Raw genomic sequence first — 21,006 nt, forward strand, 5'->3', positions numbered from 1 at the left:
ATTTGATAGCTTTTAAGATTTCATTACAAATTTCATTTGTGATGATATAATTTACAAATTCCCTTCATTACAGTCAAATATTAGAACTAGTATAATCTACTATGAAATCGATTATGATAAATGATATATCAATTGTTTTATGCTCAAAAGGACCAAAGTGTTGTGATGTGAATATGTTTTAATATTCTTTCTCCCTCGTTAACATGTTAGCTAGTATTATATTTTGTCATATTGAATGATCATGTAGGTAAATTAATAAAACCATAATATATCATCTCATAGGGTGGTGATAAGATTATTGTTCATCCATTTGATGCAGTAACAAAAATATGAAAATCAAAGGTGGAATAAATAGAAAAAGTATAGTTGCAGTAACATAAAGAAAAAAAAAACATTTTGTATTAATATTAATCTGCTGTTGATTACAACCAAATAATCTTTAATTTCATAAATTTAAAATCTCTACAATTGAATAAAATCCTAAATTGTAGAAGCTTCTTATTTCTAAAACTAAAATCCAACAATCTTAAAATTGCAACACTTCTCGTCCCTAAAATTGAATCTTAAAATTACATACTAAAATTAATTACAACTAAATCAGCAGTGTAGAACATTAATTTGGTGCATGTAGAGTATTCAGAGTGTATTTGCGTGTGAAGCATTGCAGCGATAGAATGACGTGAAATTCTCTTTTAGAAGGAATCTTATTATGTAAAACACTAATTTGATGCATGTTGAGTATTCAAATCGGTGGTTAAAAAATGAAATTTAGATGAAATAATGAAAGTAACAAATGGATATGATCCATATAACAAGAATAAAGACACGCGGAATCATCTTGAAAACATCATATTTGCTAATGAGAGTCTTAAATGATGTATTTATTGTGATTTTTAGTTTAACTGAGTTACGGCGGGTAGGGGTGGGAATAGGCCAGGCCAGGCCAGGCTTTGTAAGGCCTGGGCCTGGCCTACTTTAAAATTCAAAGGCCTAGGCCTGGCCTATTATCTATCAAAGGCTTTTTTTTAGGCCTGGCCTGGCCTTTTTAATAGCCTGGCCTGGCCCGATAACCTTTTTAAAAGCCTATTATACAATAAGGCCTTTTAAACAATCCAAATGTTGTACTAAGATACATGCTTTTCTTAAATTAAATTTTAAAAAAGATAACAAAATGATATGTATATATATATATATATATATATATATATATATATATATATATATATATATATATATATATATATATATATATATATATATATATATATATATAATATGAGATAGTAACATAAAGTGTCACCAAATACAACTAATTTTAATTTCAACAATACATTTTGGTTTATTTAAAAGTACTACAAAACAAGTTATAAAAAGGAATATCAAATCCTCAAAGTTTCAAGAAGCAGCAAAAATCAAATCAAATCTTCAAAGTGATTTGTATAGATTTCTCATCAACCTTCAAAAAAAAAAAAGAAATACATATTAGTTACTGAATGAACATAAACTATTATATTAAAAAAATTATAATATTATAAAAATAAGATTAAAAATATATTATTCTAAAAATGTAATATTAAAAAGATGTTAAATAAGAAATTCTAACCTTCAACTTTTTCTTTATATTATACTTGTGGCGGAACCAATCTCCACCACATATCAAAGCTTCGATAGATTCTTCATTTAGTTTAGAGCGATATTCATCAATAACTCTACCTCCGGCACTGAATGTGGACTCTGATGCCACAGTTGAGATTGGAATAGCTAATACATCAGCAGCCATCTTTGACAAAATTTTATATTTCAAGCTGTTGTTCCTCCACCAATCCAATGCACTAAAAGCGTTGTTATCATTAGGAATGTAAATACCTTCACCAAGATAAGATTGCAATTCTGACTGTATTGGTGGAACAGCTTCTTTTTCACGGAGAATGCTCATGATTTGGTCAAATCCAGTGACAATTTTTTTATTCACTTGGGAAGATGATGAATTATTACTCTCCGAATTAAGAACGGATGAAGACTCTTCCAAATTTAGAGATACATACTCATCAAAGATTTCTTCCAATGAAGTCTTAAACTTTTTTATATTCTCATCAGAAACTTCTTTAGATGTATATATTTTAGGAAAACATATATTCACCATATGAAATTTGCACCTAGGATCCAAAACACTAGCAATAGCCATTAACATATTACACTCACCCCAATATTTGTCAAACTTTAATTTCATTGGACCTGCCATTTCTCTCATGAAGAGATCTTCGTCTTCAATTGCATTGTCAATTACTTGTTTCACCCTCCAAACTTCAGCCAGATACAAATTTGCAGTCGGGTACTCGCTACCTGAATTTTAAATTACTATTTATATTACACACTTTTAAATAATGTCAAATTCATTAATAATAATAATTCTAATAATAATAACAATAATAATAATAATAATTCTAATAATAATAATAATAATAGTGAATTAGTTGATACATTACCTGAGATCACATGAGTAGCAAGATTAAATACTTCTAGTAGCTTACAAACTTTCTCAACTTTGTTCCATTCTTCAAGAGAAGGTGCAAAATCATAGTGAGGTTCTCTTTCCTTGTAGGCTGCAAAGGCAATCTTAAATTTCAGAGCACTTGACAACATATCAAAAGTTGAATTCCATCTCGTTGGGCAATCAATTACAAGTTTTATCTTTCAAGCCCTTTTGCTCAACCACATCACAAAATGCCTTCAGCCTCGCATCATTGAAGTTAACATATTTCACACTTTCACGAATATTGTAAATAATACTCTTAATTTTACTAAGACCATCTTGTACTAACAAGTTCAATATATGAGCACAACAACGAACATGAAACAAAGAGCCACCTAAAAATAACTTACTACTTAGGGATAAATTCTCTTTGAGACATCTCAAACACGAGTCGTTGTAAGAAGCATTATCAACTGATACAGAAAAAACCTTATTTTCAATCCCCCAGTTTTTCAAACACTTATAAATGGCATCAGCCACGTCAATACCACGCCTTGGAGCAGGAACTTTCACAAAACTCAAAACTCTTTTTTGGAGATTCCATCCAGCATCAATGAAATGTCCTGTAATAACCATATATTCAGCTACTTGATGAGTAGATTTCCACATATCTGTAGTCAAACTAATCTTGCTTACACTTTCTAAAAAATTCTTCAAAATTTTCTTTTCCCTCTCATATAGTGCCAAACAATCACTTCTTATAGTTTTCCGCGTAACCTTATGAAAATCTGAGTTCGCATATTGGAAGGCCCACATCCAAACGTCATCCTCAACAATACTAAAAGGATATTCATGAATCATGATAGCCGTTGCAATTACTTCTCTCATCTTTTCGTTAGAGTATCTAACACCAGAACTCATAAAAGGGTTAGCGGAATTAGAAGGCTTGAATGGAATGACAGGTTGTTTCTTTTCAACAGTCTGATGCATTTTCTTGTGCATGCAATTTTCAGAGTGTCTTTTCAAATGACTAGTGCTAGATCCTTTCCCTCCTGTAGAATACTTTAATTTACAGTATTTGCAAATAGCTTTCATCACACCTTCGGCCACTTCAACTTCGTCAAAATCTTGCCATACTTCGGATGTTTTTGGTCTCTTTCTCTTTTTTTGTACTTCTTTTGCTTGAGTTGTATCTTTTTCATTTTCTTCAACGGGCAAGTCTACTTGTACATGTTCATTACCTTCGTTAACTTCTATTGAAGAAGACATTTTGTCAATCTAAAAACATTGAACAATTATGAATTAAAATAAATTTTAAAATAAAACATCAAAGTAATTTTAATCAAGTAATAGAATTATAAAAGTATAAATAAAAGTAATAAAATTATAAAAGTATAAATAAAATTATAAAAGTATAAATAAAATTATAAAAGTATAAATAAAATTAATTTACCAAACAAGGTGTTATCTTATATTTTTATTATTACAGTATTGCTTTTTTTATGCAGTACTCCATCAATTTATACTTCTATGATGGGATATATATTAATACAATGTTCCAAATAAACGGTACTTTTATATTTAATAATTTTCTAACCAAGGTGCTATGATTTTTCCTGGATTTGACTTGGGATATGCTATGATGTTTATACTAATTATAATTTGATATTTTATATTATACAGTACCAATTTATTAACTACAATTTTATATTCATACAGTACTAATTTAAACACAAGTGGAATATATATAAATCGTTATGCCGGCGGCTACCCTAGCTATACCGGTTGTTGCCGACTTGCCGCATCAATTGAATTGCCCTTTTACACTTTTTAGTAATCCGTACAAGAATCCAAGTTATATATAAATTGCTATCTTACATTACTAATTCATACAAGAACCCAGAATATACACATCGGCATTAAGAAAATTATCACGTTATGTATAAAATACTTTCCTACAGTAACTCGACAAGACATCAATAATATATTACAAATAAAAAACAATTTTAGATTCAAAGATTCTTACCTCTTGCTCCATTAGTGGACTGAATACAAAGAAAAAGCTTAGAGATTTCAAAAAGATATTTGACGGCTCTGGAATTTGGATGTATATGGTACTGACTTAGGGTTTTTAATTTTACAATAAATGCATTTTATATTATAATATTTTTTTTAAAAATAAATATACATATATAGGCCAGCCTGTCAGGCTTTATAGGCTTTTTTAATAGCCTAAGCCTGGCCTATTTAATTAAATAGGCTTTTCAAAAAGCCTAAGCCTGGCCTTTTTGTTAAACGGGCCAAGCCAGGCCAGGCTTCAATAGGCCAGGCCGTAGGCCCCTGTTAGTAAGCCTGGCCTATTCCCACCCCTAACGGCGGGTAATGAAAGGTAATGGTGTTTTTTGTACGAGCAATTTTGTGTGTGCGTTTTAATGAATTTATCGATAAATTTGGTTTGATTGATGTACCTTTGATTTAGCATCATTTACTTGGACATGTTTGGATGATTCCTCCATGAGTAGATTGATCATGTTTCTATTATATTTAATAATTTGTGTTTGTCTCAACCAAATTATTTTCACTAGCCATTAGAAAAGGGTTATCTAATCATTGTTTGATACTTCTGTACGTTTGTGCGTGTAATTGACTTTGAGTGAATTCTCGAGCATCAATCTCCATGTCTACACACTCTAATCTTGAATTAGAATAAACAATTCGATATGTTTTTCTTTCTGTTAAAATAAATGTAAAAAGGTTTGCTATTTAATGATCAATGGATGTGAAGTGATTTGAATCGATGTGAAGATCAGATTTCTTTTTGTTACGATTTGTGGAGTTGTAACAATGAGATTGTTTTAAATTTTGTTTTAGTTCTAGATTATACTATTGAAAATTAGAAATATGTATACTATATATACAAATTGTCAACAAGTAGCTGGTTTGCCCGAGAGGTTAAGGGGGAAGACTTAAGATCTTCTGCACATAAGTGCGCGTGGGTTCGAACCCCACAGCCAGCATTTTTGATTATTTTTTGATTACCGTCTAGACATTTATTTTACAAAAACCAAATGCAATAATTAGTTGGCAACTTAGCTTCAGAGAGCATACACCTTACTTTCTCAATTAATGTTCGATTCTGATTATTTTTTGATTACCGTCTTGACATCTATTTTACAAAAACCAAATGCAATAATTAGTTGGCAACTTAGCTTCAGAGAGCATACACCTTACTTTCTCAATAAGTGTTCGATTCATCCTCTCTGCTAAACCATTCAATTGAGGAGTTTTAGGAGGAGTCATTTCATGTGCAATATTATGATACTTCTAAGAGGCATCAAATGGTCCACAATACTTATCACCATTATCAGAATTAACACATTTTAGCTTCTTGCATATTTTCCTCTCTACCAAAGCATGAAATTCTTGGAAATTCTCCAACACTTGGTCTTTTGTCTTCAAGACATAAACCCATAGTTTCATGGAACAATCATCAATAAAGGTAACAAAATAAACTGCACCACTAAAGGATTTGACCTTTAATGGACTACAACCATCAAAATATACCAATTAAAGCAACTTTGACTTCCTTGAGGGAGGATGGCTCTTGAAAGATACTCTAGTATTTTTACCAGCCATGCCATGTTGCTTTGCAAGTAAACATCACCAACACCAATTATAGATACACCATCATTACCCATATTCCACACTCCAAAATCACCAGAAATATAAGATGTGAAGAAATCATTCCTTGGTGTAACATGCAATATATTACCATTGTCAATTATCCACATGCTCTCATCTGATACAAGATTACCAGACTCATGATCACAGAGAATGACAAGATCGTCACTAGTAGCAGTAGTAACACGATCATCATCATCATGATCTCTTTGTTTAGACTTACCTTTCTTGCCTTTGTTATCCATTTTCCACTGATAATAAACTTTTCTACATATCCTATTTTGTGACAATAATGACACTCCATATTCTTGTATCGTGACTTGGAGTTGCTTTATAAACGGTAATTAGAACCATTCAACAATAATATCTTCATTTTTGTATTTGACTCCATCATTTAAACAAGTAAAATAGTCCTTAACCAAGAGCTCTCATACCAATGTTAGGTCATCACAGAGGGCATTCACATTGAATCAAGAGCAATACACAAATGAAAGAGACACCACATATTCACCCAAAATCTTAAAGTGATAGGTGTATGAGTCCTCTCACTTAAAATGCTCAACCTCCATTTTTCCAATTAATATGAGACTAACAACTGACACTTGTATACAACAAATTTTATGTGGTGGTGCTTATAAGGATTTCATGTGGTGGTGCTTCTGCATTTAGCATGGCAAGATAACACATTTATATTTAAGTGGGTTTATTTGATAGCTTTTAAGATTTCAATACAATTTTCATTAGTGATGATATAATTTACAAATTCCCTTCAATTGTGTCAAATATTATAACTAGAATATTCTACTATAAAATTGATTGTGATAAATGATATATCAATTGTTTTATATTCAAAAGGACAAAAGAGTTTTTTTTTTTTTTTTGACAAAAAAGGACAAAAGAGTTGTGATGTGAATATGTTCTAAGATTCTTTCTCCCTCATAAACATGTTAGCTAGTATTGTATTTTCTCATATTGAATGATCATGTAGGTAAATTAATAAAACCGTAATTTATTATCTCATAGGGTGGTGATAAGATTATTGTTCATCCATTTGATGCAGTAACAAAAAAATCTACATTTTGCATTATTATGCTGTTGATTTCAACCAAATAATTTTTAATTTCATAAATTTAAAATCCCTACAATTGAATAAAATCCTAAATTGTAGAAGTTTCTTTTCTCTAAAATTAAAATCCAACCATCCTAAATTACAATATAAAATTGGAAAACTTCTCATCCCTAAAATTGAATATTAAAATTAGATACTAAAATTGATTACAATCAAATCCGCTTATTCTTCAATAACAATTTTTAAGTTCAATGAAACAAACTTCAAACTTCAAATTGAAGAAGGGAGAAAATTGTTAAACAAAAGAACACGACGGTGGAGTAAAAGCAAAAGGTTGAGTTAAGAACACTGGTCGAGAAGAAGGCTTATGGTGAATGGAGAATAAATTTATGGTGGCGAGAAATTAAGATGGGTTTAGTTATTATTATTATTATTATTATTATTATTATTATTATTATTATTATTATTATTATTATTATTATTATTATATCTTTGTAAGAGTTGTTCAGTCCTTTCTAATTTTCAGTATTTATATTCTAGTGTAACCCTTATTTTACACTTTATTTTATTCTATTAAAATCCTAAGTCAAAGGGTCTTTCTCTATGTTTATATATGTTTACTATTGTTAATATGGTATTAGAGTTTAGTTTGATTTCAGATTTAATTAAAGTGATTTTTACGATGTTGATTTGTTAGAGTATTGACTTTTCGGTGTTGTTTTGTTGGAATTTTACGGTGATATATTGGAAATTAAGGTTGGCTAATTTATTGGAGGTTAGTTTAAATTTGTTGCTCTTTTTTTTATGAACGTGAATGGTGGTTCTTTAGATAATTGTGATTCATTTGAATAGTATTGTTACGGTACTGTTTGACGTTCTATTTTACCTTGGGATTCTTTGACTATGTTATTGTTATTGGGGGACAACTTCTCTACCCATCACAAAAAGTTAGGTAGTGTATATTCATCCAATCACAAGATCCTATTTAATTTTAATATATTTAATTAATTATAAAATAATACAATTATTTGTTGTTTCCAAGATATTTTACACTGAAGGTAAATTTACCCAACTTTTTGAGTTGGGTAGATAAGAATTCACCTTATTATTGTTCCATGTACCTTGTTTCATTACTTTAATTATTCATAAGAAAAATTGATAATTGGAAGAGCATTAACCTTTGATACAATTGCTGAGTAATTTTTTGTTTAATTGTGGTATTTTGGTTATCTCATACTAGACTATAATGAGTAATGATAAAGATGATTCTCTTCAATCTATCAGTGTCCAACTCAATGGAGAAAATTATTCTTATTGGAGTTACGTAATGAAAATTTTTTTGAAAGGAAAAAGGATGCGGAGTTATGTTGATGGAACTTCTGTTAAACCTACAGATAAAAAGGATGAAGGAAAATATGCAAAATTGTTCAAAACATGAGATGTTAGTAATTCTAAGATTTTTACTTGGATCAATAATTATGTTTCTCAATCAATATGCGTGCAATTAGCAAAATATGATACCGCTAAGGAGGTTTGGGACCATTTGAAACGTTTGTATGCTCAATCTATGACCATTCGGGAATTCTATTCAACTATGAGTAATTTGTGGTCTCAATTGGCTCTTATGGAATCGACTGAATTGTAAGTTGTCAAAGCGTACAGTGATCAAAGAGAAGAGCAACGTGTGGTTCAATTTCTGACGGTGTTCCCCTTCCTGATCCCACCGTATATCATACATTGGTTGGCAGCTTGGTGTATCTTACAATTACTAGACCAGATATTACTTATGCTGTTAGTCAATTTTTTGTCTCTCATACTATAGTGCATTGGGCAGCTGTTCTTCACATATGTCGTTATCTTCGGGGTAACCCAATTTCAGAGCCTTCTGTTTCCCTCATTATCCTTATTGAAACTACGTGCTTATTCTGACGCTGATTAGGCTGGAGACCCCACAGATCGTAAGTCTACTACAGAATTTTGTGTCTTTCTTGGAGACTCTCTTATTTCTTGGAAGAGTAAGAAACAAGATATTGTATCTCGTTCTTCTACAGAAGCTGAGTATCGTGCTATGGCATCCACCACTACTGAAATAGTTTGGTTGTGTTGGTTACTTTCTGATATGGGTGTCATTCTTTCCAAACCAAATCCTACGTATTGTGATAACAAAAGTGCCACTCAAATTGCCCACAACTCGGTCTTTCATAAATGTACCAAACATATTAAGATTGATTGTCACTTCACTCGTCATCATCTTCAGCATGGGGCGATTATTCTACCGTTTGTCTCTCCCGCTCTACAAATTTCTGATTTATTTACAAAGATACATTCCATTAAAAGCTTTCGCTTTTTTATTGACAAACTCTCGATGCTCTCTGCTAATACATCTTGAGTTTGAGGGTTGATGTTAGTTATTATTATTATTATTATTATTATTATATATTATTATATTGGTTTATTGTATCTTTGTAAGGGTAGTTCGGTCCTTTCTAGCTTTTTGTATTTATACTATGGTGTAACCCTTATTCTACACTTTTGTTTTATTCTATTGAAACCCTAAGCCAAATGGTCTTTCTCTATTTTTATATATGTTTACTATTGTTAACAAAGATGACGAGTTCAACAGTAGCAACACAATAGTGGTGACTAGGAAGATATGGTGAAGAGAGATGTTGGATTTTAAATTTAATACTTATAAATACGAACCGTTAAATTTATTTATGCCAAGTGTCATGCATCGGAAAAAGAAACTGGAAACTAGAGTAATTTAAAACTGGAGTGGATCTGAACTAAAAAATTATTACTACCTTCGTTCTAAATCGTAACACGTTTTGTAAAAAAAAATTGTCCAAATTATAAGTCAGTTTACAATTCCAATGCAACGCTAATTTTCCCCCTAATAAACCCTCTAGTATTTATTACTATTCCTTCTTTCAATTATTTTAATTTCTCTTTCCTCTGTAGTTATTGAAGAACATTGTTGTAAAGTTATACATAATTTGTATTTCTCGTACAAAATTAATTAGGTTTCGTAATTTGTGTGAAATACCTAAAATGTATTATAATTTGAAACGAATGAAGTATCGCAGAGATCAAATGACGTTAGATTCTCTTTTAGAAGTATTCTTACTATGTAGAACACTAACTTGGTGCATGTAGAGTATTCAAAGTGTATTAATCAGTGTTGATTGAAAGTGGTTTGATGAAATAATGGATGTAACAAATGGATATGATCCATGTAACAATGGTGGGAACAGAGACATGTGGAATCATTTTGGAAATATCATATTTGCAAATAAGAGCCTTAAATGATATATTTATTGTGATTTTTAGTTTAACTTGGTTATGACGGATAATGAAAGATAATGGTGTTTTTTGTGCGAGCAATTTTTTGCGTTTTAATGAAATTATCAATAAATCTTGATTGATTGATGTGCCTTTGATTGAGCATCATTTTATTTGGACGTGTTTGGATGACTCCTCCATGAGTAGATTTATCATGTTTCTATTATTTAATAATTTGCATTTGTCTCAACCAAATTACTTTCACTAGCCATTAGAAAAGGGTTATCTAATCATTGTTTGATACTTTTGTATGTTTGTGCATATGATTACATTTGCGTGAATTCTCGAGCATCGATCTCCATGGCTACACACCTTAATCTTGAAGTATAATAGATAATTCAATAAGTTTTTCTTTGTGTTAAAATAAATGCAAAAAGGGTTTGCTATTTAATGATCAATGTATGTGAGGTGATTAGAGTCAATATGGAGATGGGATTTCTTTTTTCACTGAAATTCCGGCGTAACAGATCCAGATGTCGAGAAAGATGTCAAGACATGTGATCTGTCAAAAATCAACAGCAAAGAATATACATAGAATTATGCCAAAATGAAAGATAAAAGACACCAGAAATTGATAATCCGGTTCGGTGAAATCACACCTACTCTGGGGGCATACCAAGCCAGGAATGAAGTCCACTATCAGCAGTATTAATTCAGAGTTAAACTTGTCCCAAGCTAACCCCTTACTTAATCCCTATCCAATGACCCTTATACCTAGGTCCTCTCTAGATATGGAATATCCCCATCCCACTTCCAATCATCGCAATGATATTGTATAGTTCTCCAGTCTCAGGAGTTGTAGCAACGACCTAATATTCATCTCCTTCTAATCTCAATTATTGAATAGTTTGGAAGACACACTTCCATGATAATCCCTAGCCAAGAACCTTGACTATGACCATGAACCTGGAGTTACTTCAAAGCTTCCTCCAAGAAAAATACCCCTCTTGCCTACAGGTTTCGAGGATCACATAGGTAACCTTCCCACAGGCCGGGAGGTTTACCTTGACAAACCCTAAAGTTTACATCTTTTCTACTCGGTGGTTGTCCTTCTTTTCTAGGTTACAAAGTGTTCTATTTATAACCTATACCCAACTGGATTTGGGCCTTCAATCATAGTAGATTTGTTGTTACAATATTGTAGTAACTTCTGCTACAATCAAGGTCTTCAATTTGTTAGTTTCCAAGAATATCTCTATAATTAGAAACTATATAATCTTCAATATTATGATTTGATTTGCCTGAATGATTCTTCAAATCTTCATATTGATTCTTCAGACCTGTCATATAATATATCACACCTTTATTTAATTTGCACAATATCCCTGAATATTCTGCAATCTTCTGTTATAATTAAATCACATAGATTTAATCCTTCACTTCAGCTCGGCATGATGTCGTAACATCCCATGTGACATGTTATTCCAGATGTTGAATTTCTCCAACATAACATGTTCTATCATTCTAGGGGGACTCTTTATTGTACCTGTTGTTCTTATATATTTACACATACAAGTTCTTTTATTTATTTTACAAAAATAAAGCCAACTCTAAAATCAGAAAACTAACAGTCACGATTTTTGGAGTTGTAACAATGAGATTGTTTTAAAATTTGTTTTAGTTCTAGATTCTATTATTTAAAATTAGAAATATTATACTATATATACAAATTGTTAACAAGTAGCTAGTTTGTCTGAGAGGTTAAGGGGGAAGACTTAAGATCTTCTGCACATACGTGCGTGTGGGTTCGAACCCCACAACCAACACTTTTTTATTTTTTTTCTAACTGTCTTGACATCTATTTTACAAAAACCAAAGGCTTTTGGGAGACTTTAATCATATCACATATGATCACTAGAAAGCTTCTTCGAATCAAAGTCATCATATACAAGTATAACTACGGGAATTAAGTGAATTTTAACTAGGCAATGAGAATATGGACTAGAAGAAATTCATGCCCTAACTAAAGGAGAATAATCACTACTCCCGAAACTGCTAGACAAACATATGGGTTGATCATTTGTGTTTGCCATTGTAAAATAAATACTGGAAATATGAATCAAATTCAGGGTAAGGAAGGTACCTAGAATGATCATATTTTAATGATAAGGGAAATGTAAATGCGGAATGGGAAGCTTTGTTCTAGGAAAAACAAACAATCAAAGAAAAAACTCTCTGGGTAAGAAAAATCACACTTGTTAATAGTACATGACTTTCAAGAATGACGAAAGTTTTCCCAAAATCCAAAAGGCCTTAATTATAGAGGATGTCGAACAACTGGCCAAAACTATATAAACTAGAAGTTACAAATCTACGGTTGGATTTTACCTAGGAAATGCAAAGGAACTCAAGTGCACTCAAATTCTATAGGGGAAAGCACCATACCCTAACCTGCAAACCTAAAGCCATGCGTGTGAAACATCAGCGAAACGTTTCAATGATGGGAAACCAGTTAATGTGTTTGCTCCTTGAAATTCTCTGATACATGGTCGGTCAGCACATGTTAATACTGATGTCTCAACATCATAACATGACATCCATATAAATATTATGTTATCTTCTCTTGATACAAAACAATAACATTCACCTGTAACTTTTGCAAACACATAAATCATTTAATGGCAACCAACATAAATCACAAGTTAAGATCAATATCTCAACTCAGACACCAATATCAGGACAAATGTCTTGACATCATCTACTGACAGAATACATATTTACCAAACTGAAAAAATATGCAGAAAACACTTGCATAATGGTAAGTAACATAGAGGAATTGTTAACCTAGTTCAGTGCAACAACACCTAATATGGGGGCTATCAAGCCAGAAAGGAAATCCACTGTAGCAATATTAGTTCAAAGCCTAAATAGTCATAATTTACAACTTATCTCCTAATGCCTATCTAGTGCAACTACTACATAGAAATCAACATCTAGATATGAGAAGTTAACTTCTCACCTACAATCACCGCAGTGATAAACAAATAGTCCCAATCAAAGTTACTGTTTCAAAACGGGTCACAATTCTAGTGACAAAACTAATCACAACCTAGTGATAATAAGAAGATCATTTTGCCAAACAAAATACTTAGTCTTGCTTCACAACTTCAACCAAGAACAATACTTGATCTTGCATAAAAGCTTCGATCTAGAACAACACTCAACTCTCTTTCTTAAAAGCTTCAAGAGTGAGAATACTAACTAACTCATTACCTAAAGGCTTCTGAGTGAGAACATAACGTCTACCACAAGTATCAAAATGTACAAGGGTGACTTACATACACACAAGAGACTCTCAAAACTGCAGACCCAAGACTTCCCCTAATTTTACAATTGTGAAAGTTATTTTGCATTAGGTTAGGTTTCTCTTTAAATAGTCTTTTAGCAGTCCATGGGCTTCGTAACCTTTGCCCAAATATTATTTGATACACACACTGAGAACTGCAACAAGTATATAGAGAAATCTCTTCTAATCTTGGAAAAAATCTTCAAGTTTCCTAAACTGTCCAATCAACCAATTTCAGAAACTTTAATTTTGACTTCATTTGATTATATAGTTTCAGATTGAATCTTCTTAACCTGCGAACATTATTGAGATATATATGAAAGAAATATCACAAAATCAAATCAAATCTAGCCCGTACTGATGTTCTGGTTCAGAATGTCATGACATCTATTTAGAACACCTATCTTCAATATAAGCTCAAACTCTATTGTATCAGTATAATTAAGATGTTGTGACATCTTGCTCGGTATTTCTCAAGAATCATGTTTTAGCAAAATTGTTGTCAGCCCCAAAATAGTGGAACTAACACTCCTTATTACTTTGGTAACTTTTCAATGACCTTCCAGTTTCTCGTTATGATCGTTTAAAACCAATAGAGGATGACCACGACTTTAAAATACTTCCCGACTAGTAAACACCTGAGAAGCCTTGGGGGTAGCTGTTTTGGGTCAACCAAAGGCCCAGTGTGAAGGCCTAATCAAGAATAAACATAATAGAGATGATTCAAGGTATATATTTAGTACACATAAGATCCAGGGTACACTTTCTAATCTCCACTTTTCACTATACTCATCTTGGACTCTGTAGTTAACTTGGGGATTGGAATGCTAATCTTGCAGGTCCATCGTGCACCATCATATTGAAAATGACATCATTATTTCCCCGAGTCCCACGTAAACAATCAACACCAATTCTGGTTCCAGTACGGTATATATATATATTTATAGGGAGCTAATCTGATGAGATTTGATATTTATTGTGAAAAATGAGAACTATCAATATCAATCGCCATATTTAATTAACACTTAAGATTTATTAATTCCATATTAAGAGCACATTAATGAATTTTTGTCTATTAACTCAATATTTTAAAATTAAAGAAAAAGATAATATTTTGAAAATATTTTCTATTTTTTATAAATAATGTAATATTATGCTTAATATTTAATTATTATCACAATTTTTTTATTTCCAATATTACTTTGACTCTAAACTATTTATTTTAAGGGTTAAATGCACCTTTGGTCTTGTAAATTAGCGAGTTTTTTATTTTTGTCACTGTAAGTTTTTTTTTGGGTCTCAGTCCCTATATCTTACTTTTTGTTTATGGTTTAGTCCCTAAAGCCAAAATTCGCAGGAAAATCTGCAGGTTTCCTGCGGTTTTTGATTTTAGGGACTAAAACGAACGCGAAAGTGAAATATAGGGACTTAGACAAAAAAAATTTATAGGGACGAAAATCAAAAACTCGCTTACTTACAGGGACCAAAAGTGCATTTAAGCCTTATTTTAATTTTATCCAAAATATATTTTGATTGGAAAAAGTAATTTTATTTATAATATATTTAAATATTTAATTTGATCTAATTAATTTTATTTTAATTTGATCTATAATGTGTTTTGATTGGAAATAATTTATATTTTTGATATATATTAGTTGTCCACATTCTTAGCTATAAATTTGTGATGTATACAATTCTATTATGTAATTGTCAGCTTTTGTATGTACTCAATGTCAAAAATTTAATGTCTTACTGATAATCTGATATAATTTAGACACATATTATTAGTGGGGTGTTACCTATGTTATTTGACTATTACAAAGAGAAACTGTTATTATAATAATAATTATGAATTATCATATTAGAGGGTTGAGTGACTTAATGTAAAAGAGGGAGGTTGTTAAGTTTGATTTTGGTCCCTATAAATATTTCAAATTTTATTTTTATTCTCTATAAAAAATAATATATTTTAGTCCCTTCAAATTTTTTATGCATGTAATTTAGTCCCATTTATTTTTCAAAATTTTGAAAACGGTTAAATTACCCTTAAATTTTTAAATAATTTTTATCATACGTGTTTAGAATACGATAAAATATTTTTTTTACTAAATTATATAATATTTTAAAATGAGAAGAATTAAATATGAATTTTTTAAATTTCAAAAGATAATGATAAAAGTAATGCAAATCTCGACTTAAAAATCAAATATTGAGTTCATTTTTTTCGAGAAACTTTTTATAACGTTCTAAACTGTCTGTAAAATAATCATTAAAAAATACACATTAGTTTAGCAGTAGGGATTAAGACTACGTGTATAATAATTTTGTGGGATCAAAATATGTCATTTTTTAACAGGGGCTAAAAATAAAATTTGCTAATTTTATAGGGACAAAAACATAATTAACCCTATCTTTAATTAAAATAATAATGTCCAAATTTAGTTTGTATATAGTAAACAAAGATGTAAATTATATATGATTTTAATTTGCATGTGAAGTATTGCGGAGATCAAATGACGTGAAATTCTCTTTTAGAAGAATTCTTAATATGTATAAGGACAATAATTTGGTGCATGTAGAATATTTAATGTGTATTAATCAAGTCTTAGTGGTGGTTGGAAATGAAAGTATGATGAAATAATAGTAGTAACAATTAACAAATGTATATGATCCATGTGACGATGGTGGAAATAGATACATGCGAATTCATCTTAGAAATATTAATCTGCAAATGAGAGTCTTAATTGATGTATTTGTTATGATTTTTAGTTTCACTAAGTTATGATGGGGAATAAAAGATGGTAGTGTTTTTTGTGCGAGATATTTTTTAAGGTTTAAATGATTTTATTGATGAATTTGGATTGATAGATGTACATTTGATTGGACATCATTTCATTTGGACATGTTTGGATGAGGGGATAGATTATCTCTAGTGGCAATTGTGTGCAGGGCAATTTGATCCCTTTATTTTTTCTCAATTAATTAAAATAAAAATATTTAAAAATGATTTAAGGGCCAAAATTTTAGATTATTTCCTCCAGTTAAATATTCACCCGAGACAATCCTTATCCTTTGCATGATTCCTTAATAGGTAGATCACACATGTTTCTATTATTTAATGATTTATCTTTATCTTGACAAAATTACTCTCATTATGCCTTTTTTTTTTTATCAAATTCTCATTATGCCTTAGAAAAGGATTATTTGATCATTGTCTGATATTTATGTACAATTAGGCTTGTGATTGACTTTGTGTGGAGTCTCAACCATTGATCTCCATGTCTACACACTCTAATCTTGAAGTAAAATAGACAATTCAATGTGCTTTTCTTTGTGTTAAAACAAATGCAAATTTTTTTCTATTAACTATCTATGCATATGAGATGATGATTTGATTCGATGTGAAGATGAGATTTATTATTGTCACAATTTATGGAATTGTAATAATAAGATTGTTTAAAAATTTGTTTTAGTTCTACTTAAAAATGAAAATACTTAAATTATATAAATATATACATATTGTCCACAAATAGATGGGTTGCTCGGGAGGTTAAGGGGGAATACTTAAGATATTTTTACCATAATATATATTCATCCTATTTTACAAAACCAACAAAAGGCTTTTAGGATAAATTAGAAATATATCAGACTTTTTCTTCAAACAAAATTGTCAATTACTGTATCTAGGTCTTTACTTGTTGAAAATACATTAGAGTCATCTCAATTTGCATTTGAGTTATATACAAAGCACCTCTAGCAACCAGCTCGCCAATTAACTAAGATTTCTTCAAATAATACCGCTTTGATGCCTCAAATAATTTTGTGTTAACTAAGCCTTGAATTTTAGATAATAGAGCCATTAATCATATCGCATATGATCACAATATTCTCTCTAAAAAAAATTATTTGTGAAAATCAGAATATCAATTTATAACTTTTTTCAACAAAAGAAGAAGTTAAAATGCGACTAACTAAGTGTATATGTGAATCATTTAAATCATAATAAGATCATTGTTATGGTTCGATGTCAATTTTAACTTTGACGCCATTTTGTAATTTCATTCCATTAATCTCTAGCATTGTTACATAATTTTTTAATTCTTAGATAAATGTGTGGAATTGCATACATATCGTGTGGCATTGTGAGGTGAGGCCTCTAGAATAATGTATGAAATATAAAGCGAGTTCCACAATAAACAAATATTTGAGATGCCCTTAGAAATATTAAAAATATATATATTCGATTTTTTTTAAAAGTTTTTTAATATATAAAAACACTGATATATTGAAAGAAAATTAGGGTACACAAAAAATTAGGGAGACTAATAAAAAATTCACTATAAAGAAAATGAACCTAAGGTTGAGACAATAAAAAAATGATATAACTTAAAGAGATAGGGGTATTGTTTTTTAAAAAGAGAATAAGAAAAGGGGGACAAAGTTAAAGGTTGAATGGAGGAGACGAGTTAAGTGATTTGAAGTAAAGAGACAGGTTATATCTTTCATTAAAACATTGATGTTTGAGTTTAGTTTGTATATAGCAAACTAAGATGAAAATTACATATGATTTTACGTGTGAAGTATTACGGGGATGAAATGACGTAAAATTCTCTTTTATAAGGATTCTTAATATGCATAAGGATATTAATTTGGTGCAGGTAGTGTATTCAATGTGTATTAATCATTTCTTAGTGGTGGTTGGAAATGAGAGTTTGATGAAATAATGGTACTAACAAATGTATATGATCCATGTGACAATGGTGGGAATAGATACATGCAAAATCATCTTAGAAATATCATATATGCAAATAAGAGTCTTAAATGATGTATTTGTTGTGATTTTTAATTAAACTAAGTTATGACGGGGAATAAAAGATAGTGGTGCTTTTTGAGCGAGACAATATTTTTTATGTGTTTTAATGAATTTATTTATGAATTTGGGTTGATTGATGTATCTTTGATTGGACATCACTTCACTTGGACATGTTTCGAGAAGAGTGTAGATGATCTCCAGTGACATTTATGTCCAGTGCAATATGATCTCTTCATTTTCTTATTCAAACAAAATAAAATATTAAAAAATGATTTAATGGCCAATATTTTCACATTATTTTCTCCATTGAAATAGCCACGAGAGACAATCCTTATCCTTTGGATGATTCCTCAATAAGTAGATTATGTACGTTTCTATTATTTAATGATTTATATTTATCTTGACCAAATTATTTTCACCAGGCATTAGAAAAATGATTATTTGATCATTGTTTGATATTTTTACGCAACTAGGCTGGTGCTTGACTTTGTGCGGAGTCTCGACCATCAATCTCCATGTCTACACACTCTAATCTTGAAGTTGAATAGACAATTCACTGTGTTTTTTATGTTAAAATAAATGCAAAATGTTTTCCTATTAAGATCACTGAATATGAGAAGATTTAATTTGATGTGGATATGAGATTTATTTTTATCATGATTTATGGAATTGTAATAATGCGAATGTTTTAAAATTTGTTTTATTTCTAAATTGTTTCAGTGAAAAAATAAAAATATATATACTATATACATATATACAAATTGTTAACAAGTAGCTGGTTTGCCCGAGTGGTTAAGGGGGAAGACTTAAGATCTTCTGCACATAAGTGCGCGTGGGTTCGAACCCCACAGCCAGCATTTTTACCAATTTATTCTATCAATCTACCTATTAGTTCTGATACTCAAATCACATTTATTTTGGAACATGTCATTTCATACAATATAATCTTACATGATGTTTGGTGAAGATTCCAAATCGTCAAACCCATAATTGGTGAATAATCTAAGCTTGCTCTCACAATCAAAGGTTCATAATCAAAGAGAAGGAACTCAAAATCAAAACTGAAGGTAACAAAATCATATACTATTTATCATTCAACTTGCTTCATCTTCATTTTTCATGTTATGTAATGCTATCCTGGGTTGGCCCTCGTGAAGTAACTATATTGCCACCACATCCCAATGAAAAAAGCGCCAATTGTGGTCTGATATGTGGAACCACTTCACCATAGTGAAAGGTCATGAGAAAAAAGGTAAATGTCAATACTATGGAGTCTTAATTAAGTATAGTAATGGAACAAGTGGTATGAGGACTCATCTAGGTAGATGTACTATTTATGATAATGATAAAACCCAACCAAACAAAAGGAGAAAAACCACTTCAGAAGGGAAAGTAGTTTGTTCGCCAAACTATTCTTAATTAGATCAAGAGGATTATCAAGCGCTACTTGTGAAAACATTTGTGTGTGCTGAGCTTCCATTTTGTTTTGTGGAGAATGAAGTGCTTAGAAAGCTATTAATCACCTTGCAACCTCGGTTTTCTATCCCATCACGGTCTACATTGAGGCGTGATATTTGGGCGCTCTACCTTGAGGAAAAGGAGAAATTGAAAAAATTCTTGCTTGTTTGACCACTAATACTTGGACTTCAACTCAAAACTTAAGTTACATGAGTTTGACCATGCATTTTATGGATAGTGAGTGGAAGATGCATAAGAAAATCATCAACTTTTGTCAAATCACGGGGCACTCAGGTCACATGATTGGGAAATATATTGATGATTACATAAGAAGTTGGGGGTTGAGTCAAATCTTGACCATAACGGTTAACAATGCATCTGCAAACACTTGTATGATTAGTATCTAAGCATAAGCATGGGGTCTTGGAAAAATCTTATTTTGAATGGGGAATTTGTCCACATACGTTGTTGTACGCATATCTTGAATTTAATTGTAAAATCGGGATTGAAGGAGGATAAAAGTTGCATAAAAAATCCTTCAAGAGGTTAAATATGTCAAATCTTCTCCTAGAAGACTAGCCAAATTTATGGAATATGCAATGAAGAAAAAAGTTACATACAAAGTTGTTGTTATCCTTGATGTTGAAACCATATGGAATTCAACTTATCTTCTTCTAATAAACAACACCAAAATATTTGTGTATCACATTTTAATACACCATAACCCATGTGTCAACATATTTTCCTCCAATTGTTACAATAATATTTTCATTTTTTTACCGGTATAGTTACTAACTTCAAGTTTTCTGCCAATCCACAACTTTACAACCGATACATGAATTTCAATATAATCTGGAAAAAAAGTCAATAATCGTTATTTTACA

General features: G+C 30.7%; 1 protein-coding gene and 2 non-coding genes across 3 annotated transcripts; 2 read left to right on the top strand and 1 right to left on the bottom strand.

Annotated features, from left to right (window-relative positions):
* Positions 1-1,417: 1,417 nt before the first annotated feature.
* On the bottom strand, positions 1,418-6,399 carry LOC131651062 (zinc finger BED domain-containing protein RICESLEEPER 2-like). The gene is made up of 7 exons (XM_058920739.1): positions 6,103-6,399; positions 5,882-6,007; positions 5,705-5,797; positions 2,683-3,751; positions 2,487-2,603; positions 1,604-2,343; positions 1,418-1,456 (listed from the first exon to the last, which is right to left on the bottom strand). Exons 1-7 carry the CDS (start codon positions 6,397-6,399, stop codon positions 1,418-1,420), a joined length of 2,481 nt encoding a protein of 826 aa, XP_058776722.1.
* On the top strand, positions 5,408-5,490 carry TRNAL-UAA (transfer RNA leucine (anticodon UAA)). Its single transcript has one exon. It is a non-coding gene; the product is annotated as a tRNA-Leu (tRNA).
* A 13,039-nt stretch (positions 6,400-19,438) lies between the features above and the next one.
* TRNAL-UAA (transfer RNA leucine (anticodon UAA)) lies at positions 19,439-19,521 on the top strand. The gene has a single exon. It is a non-coding gene; the product is annotated as a tRNA-Leu (tRNA).
* The last annotated feature ends 1,485 nt before the right edge of the window (positions 19,522-21,006 follow it).

Source organism: Vicia villosa, linkage group LG2 (genome assembly GCF_029867415.1).
Source record: "Vicia villosa cultivar HV-30 ecotype Madison, WI linkage group LG2, Vvil1.0, whole genome shotgun sequence".
Classification (NCBI taxonomy): Eukaryota; Viridiplantae; Streptophyta; class Magnoliopsida; order Fabales; family Fabaceae; genus Vicia; species Vicia villosa.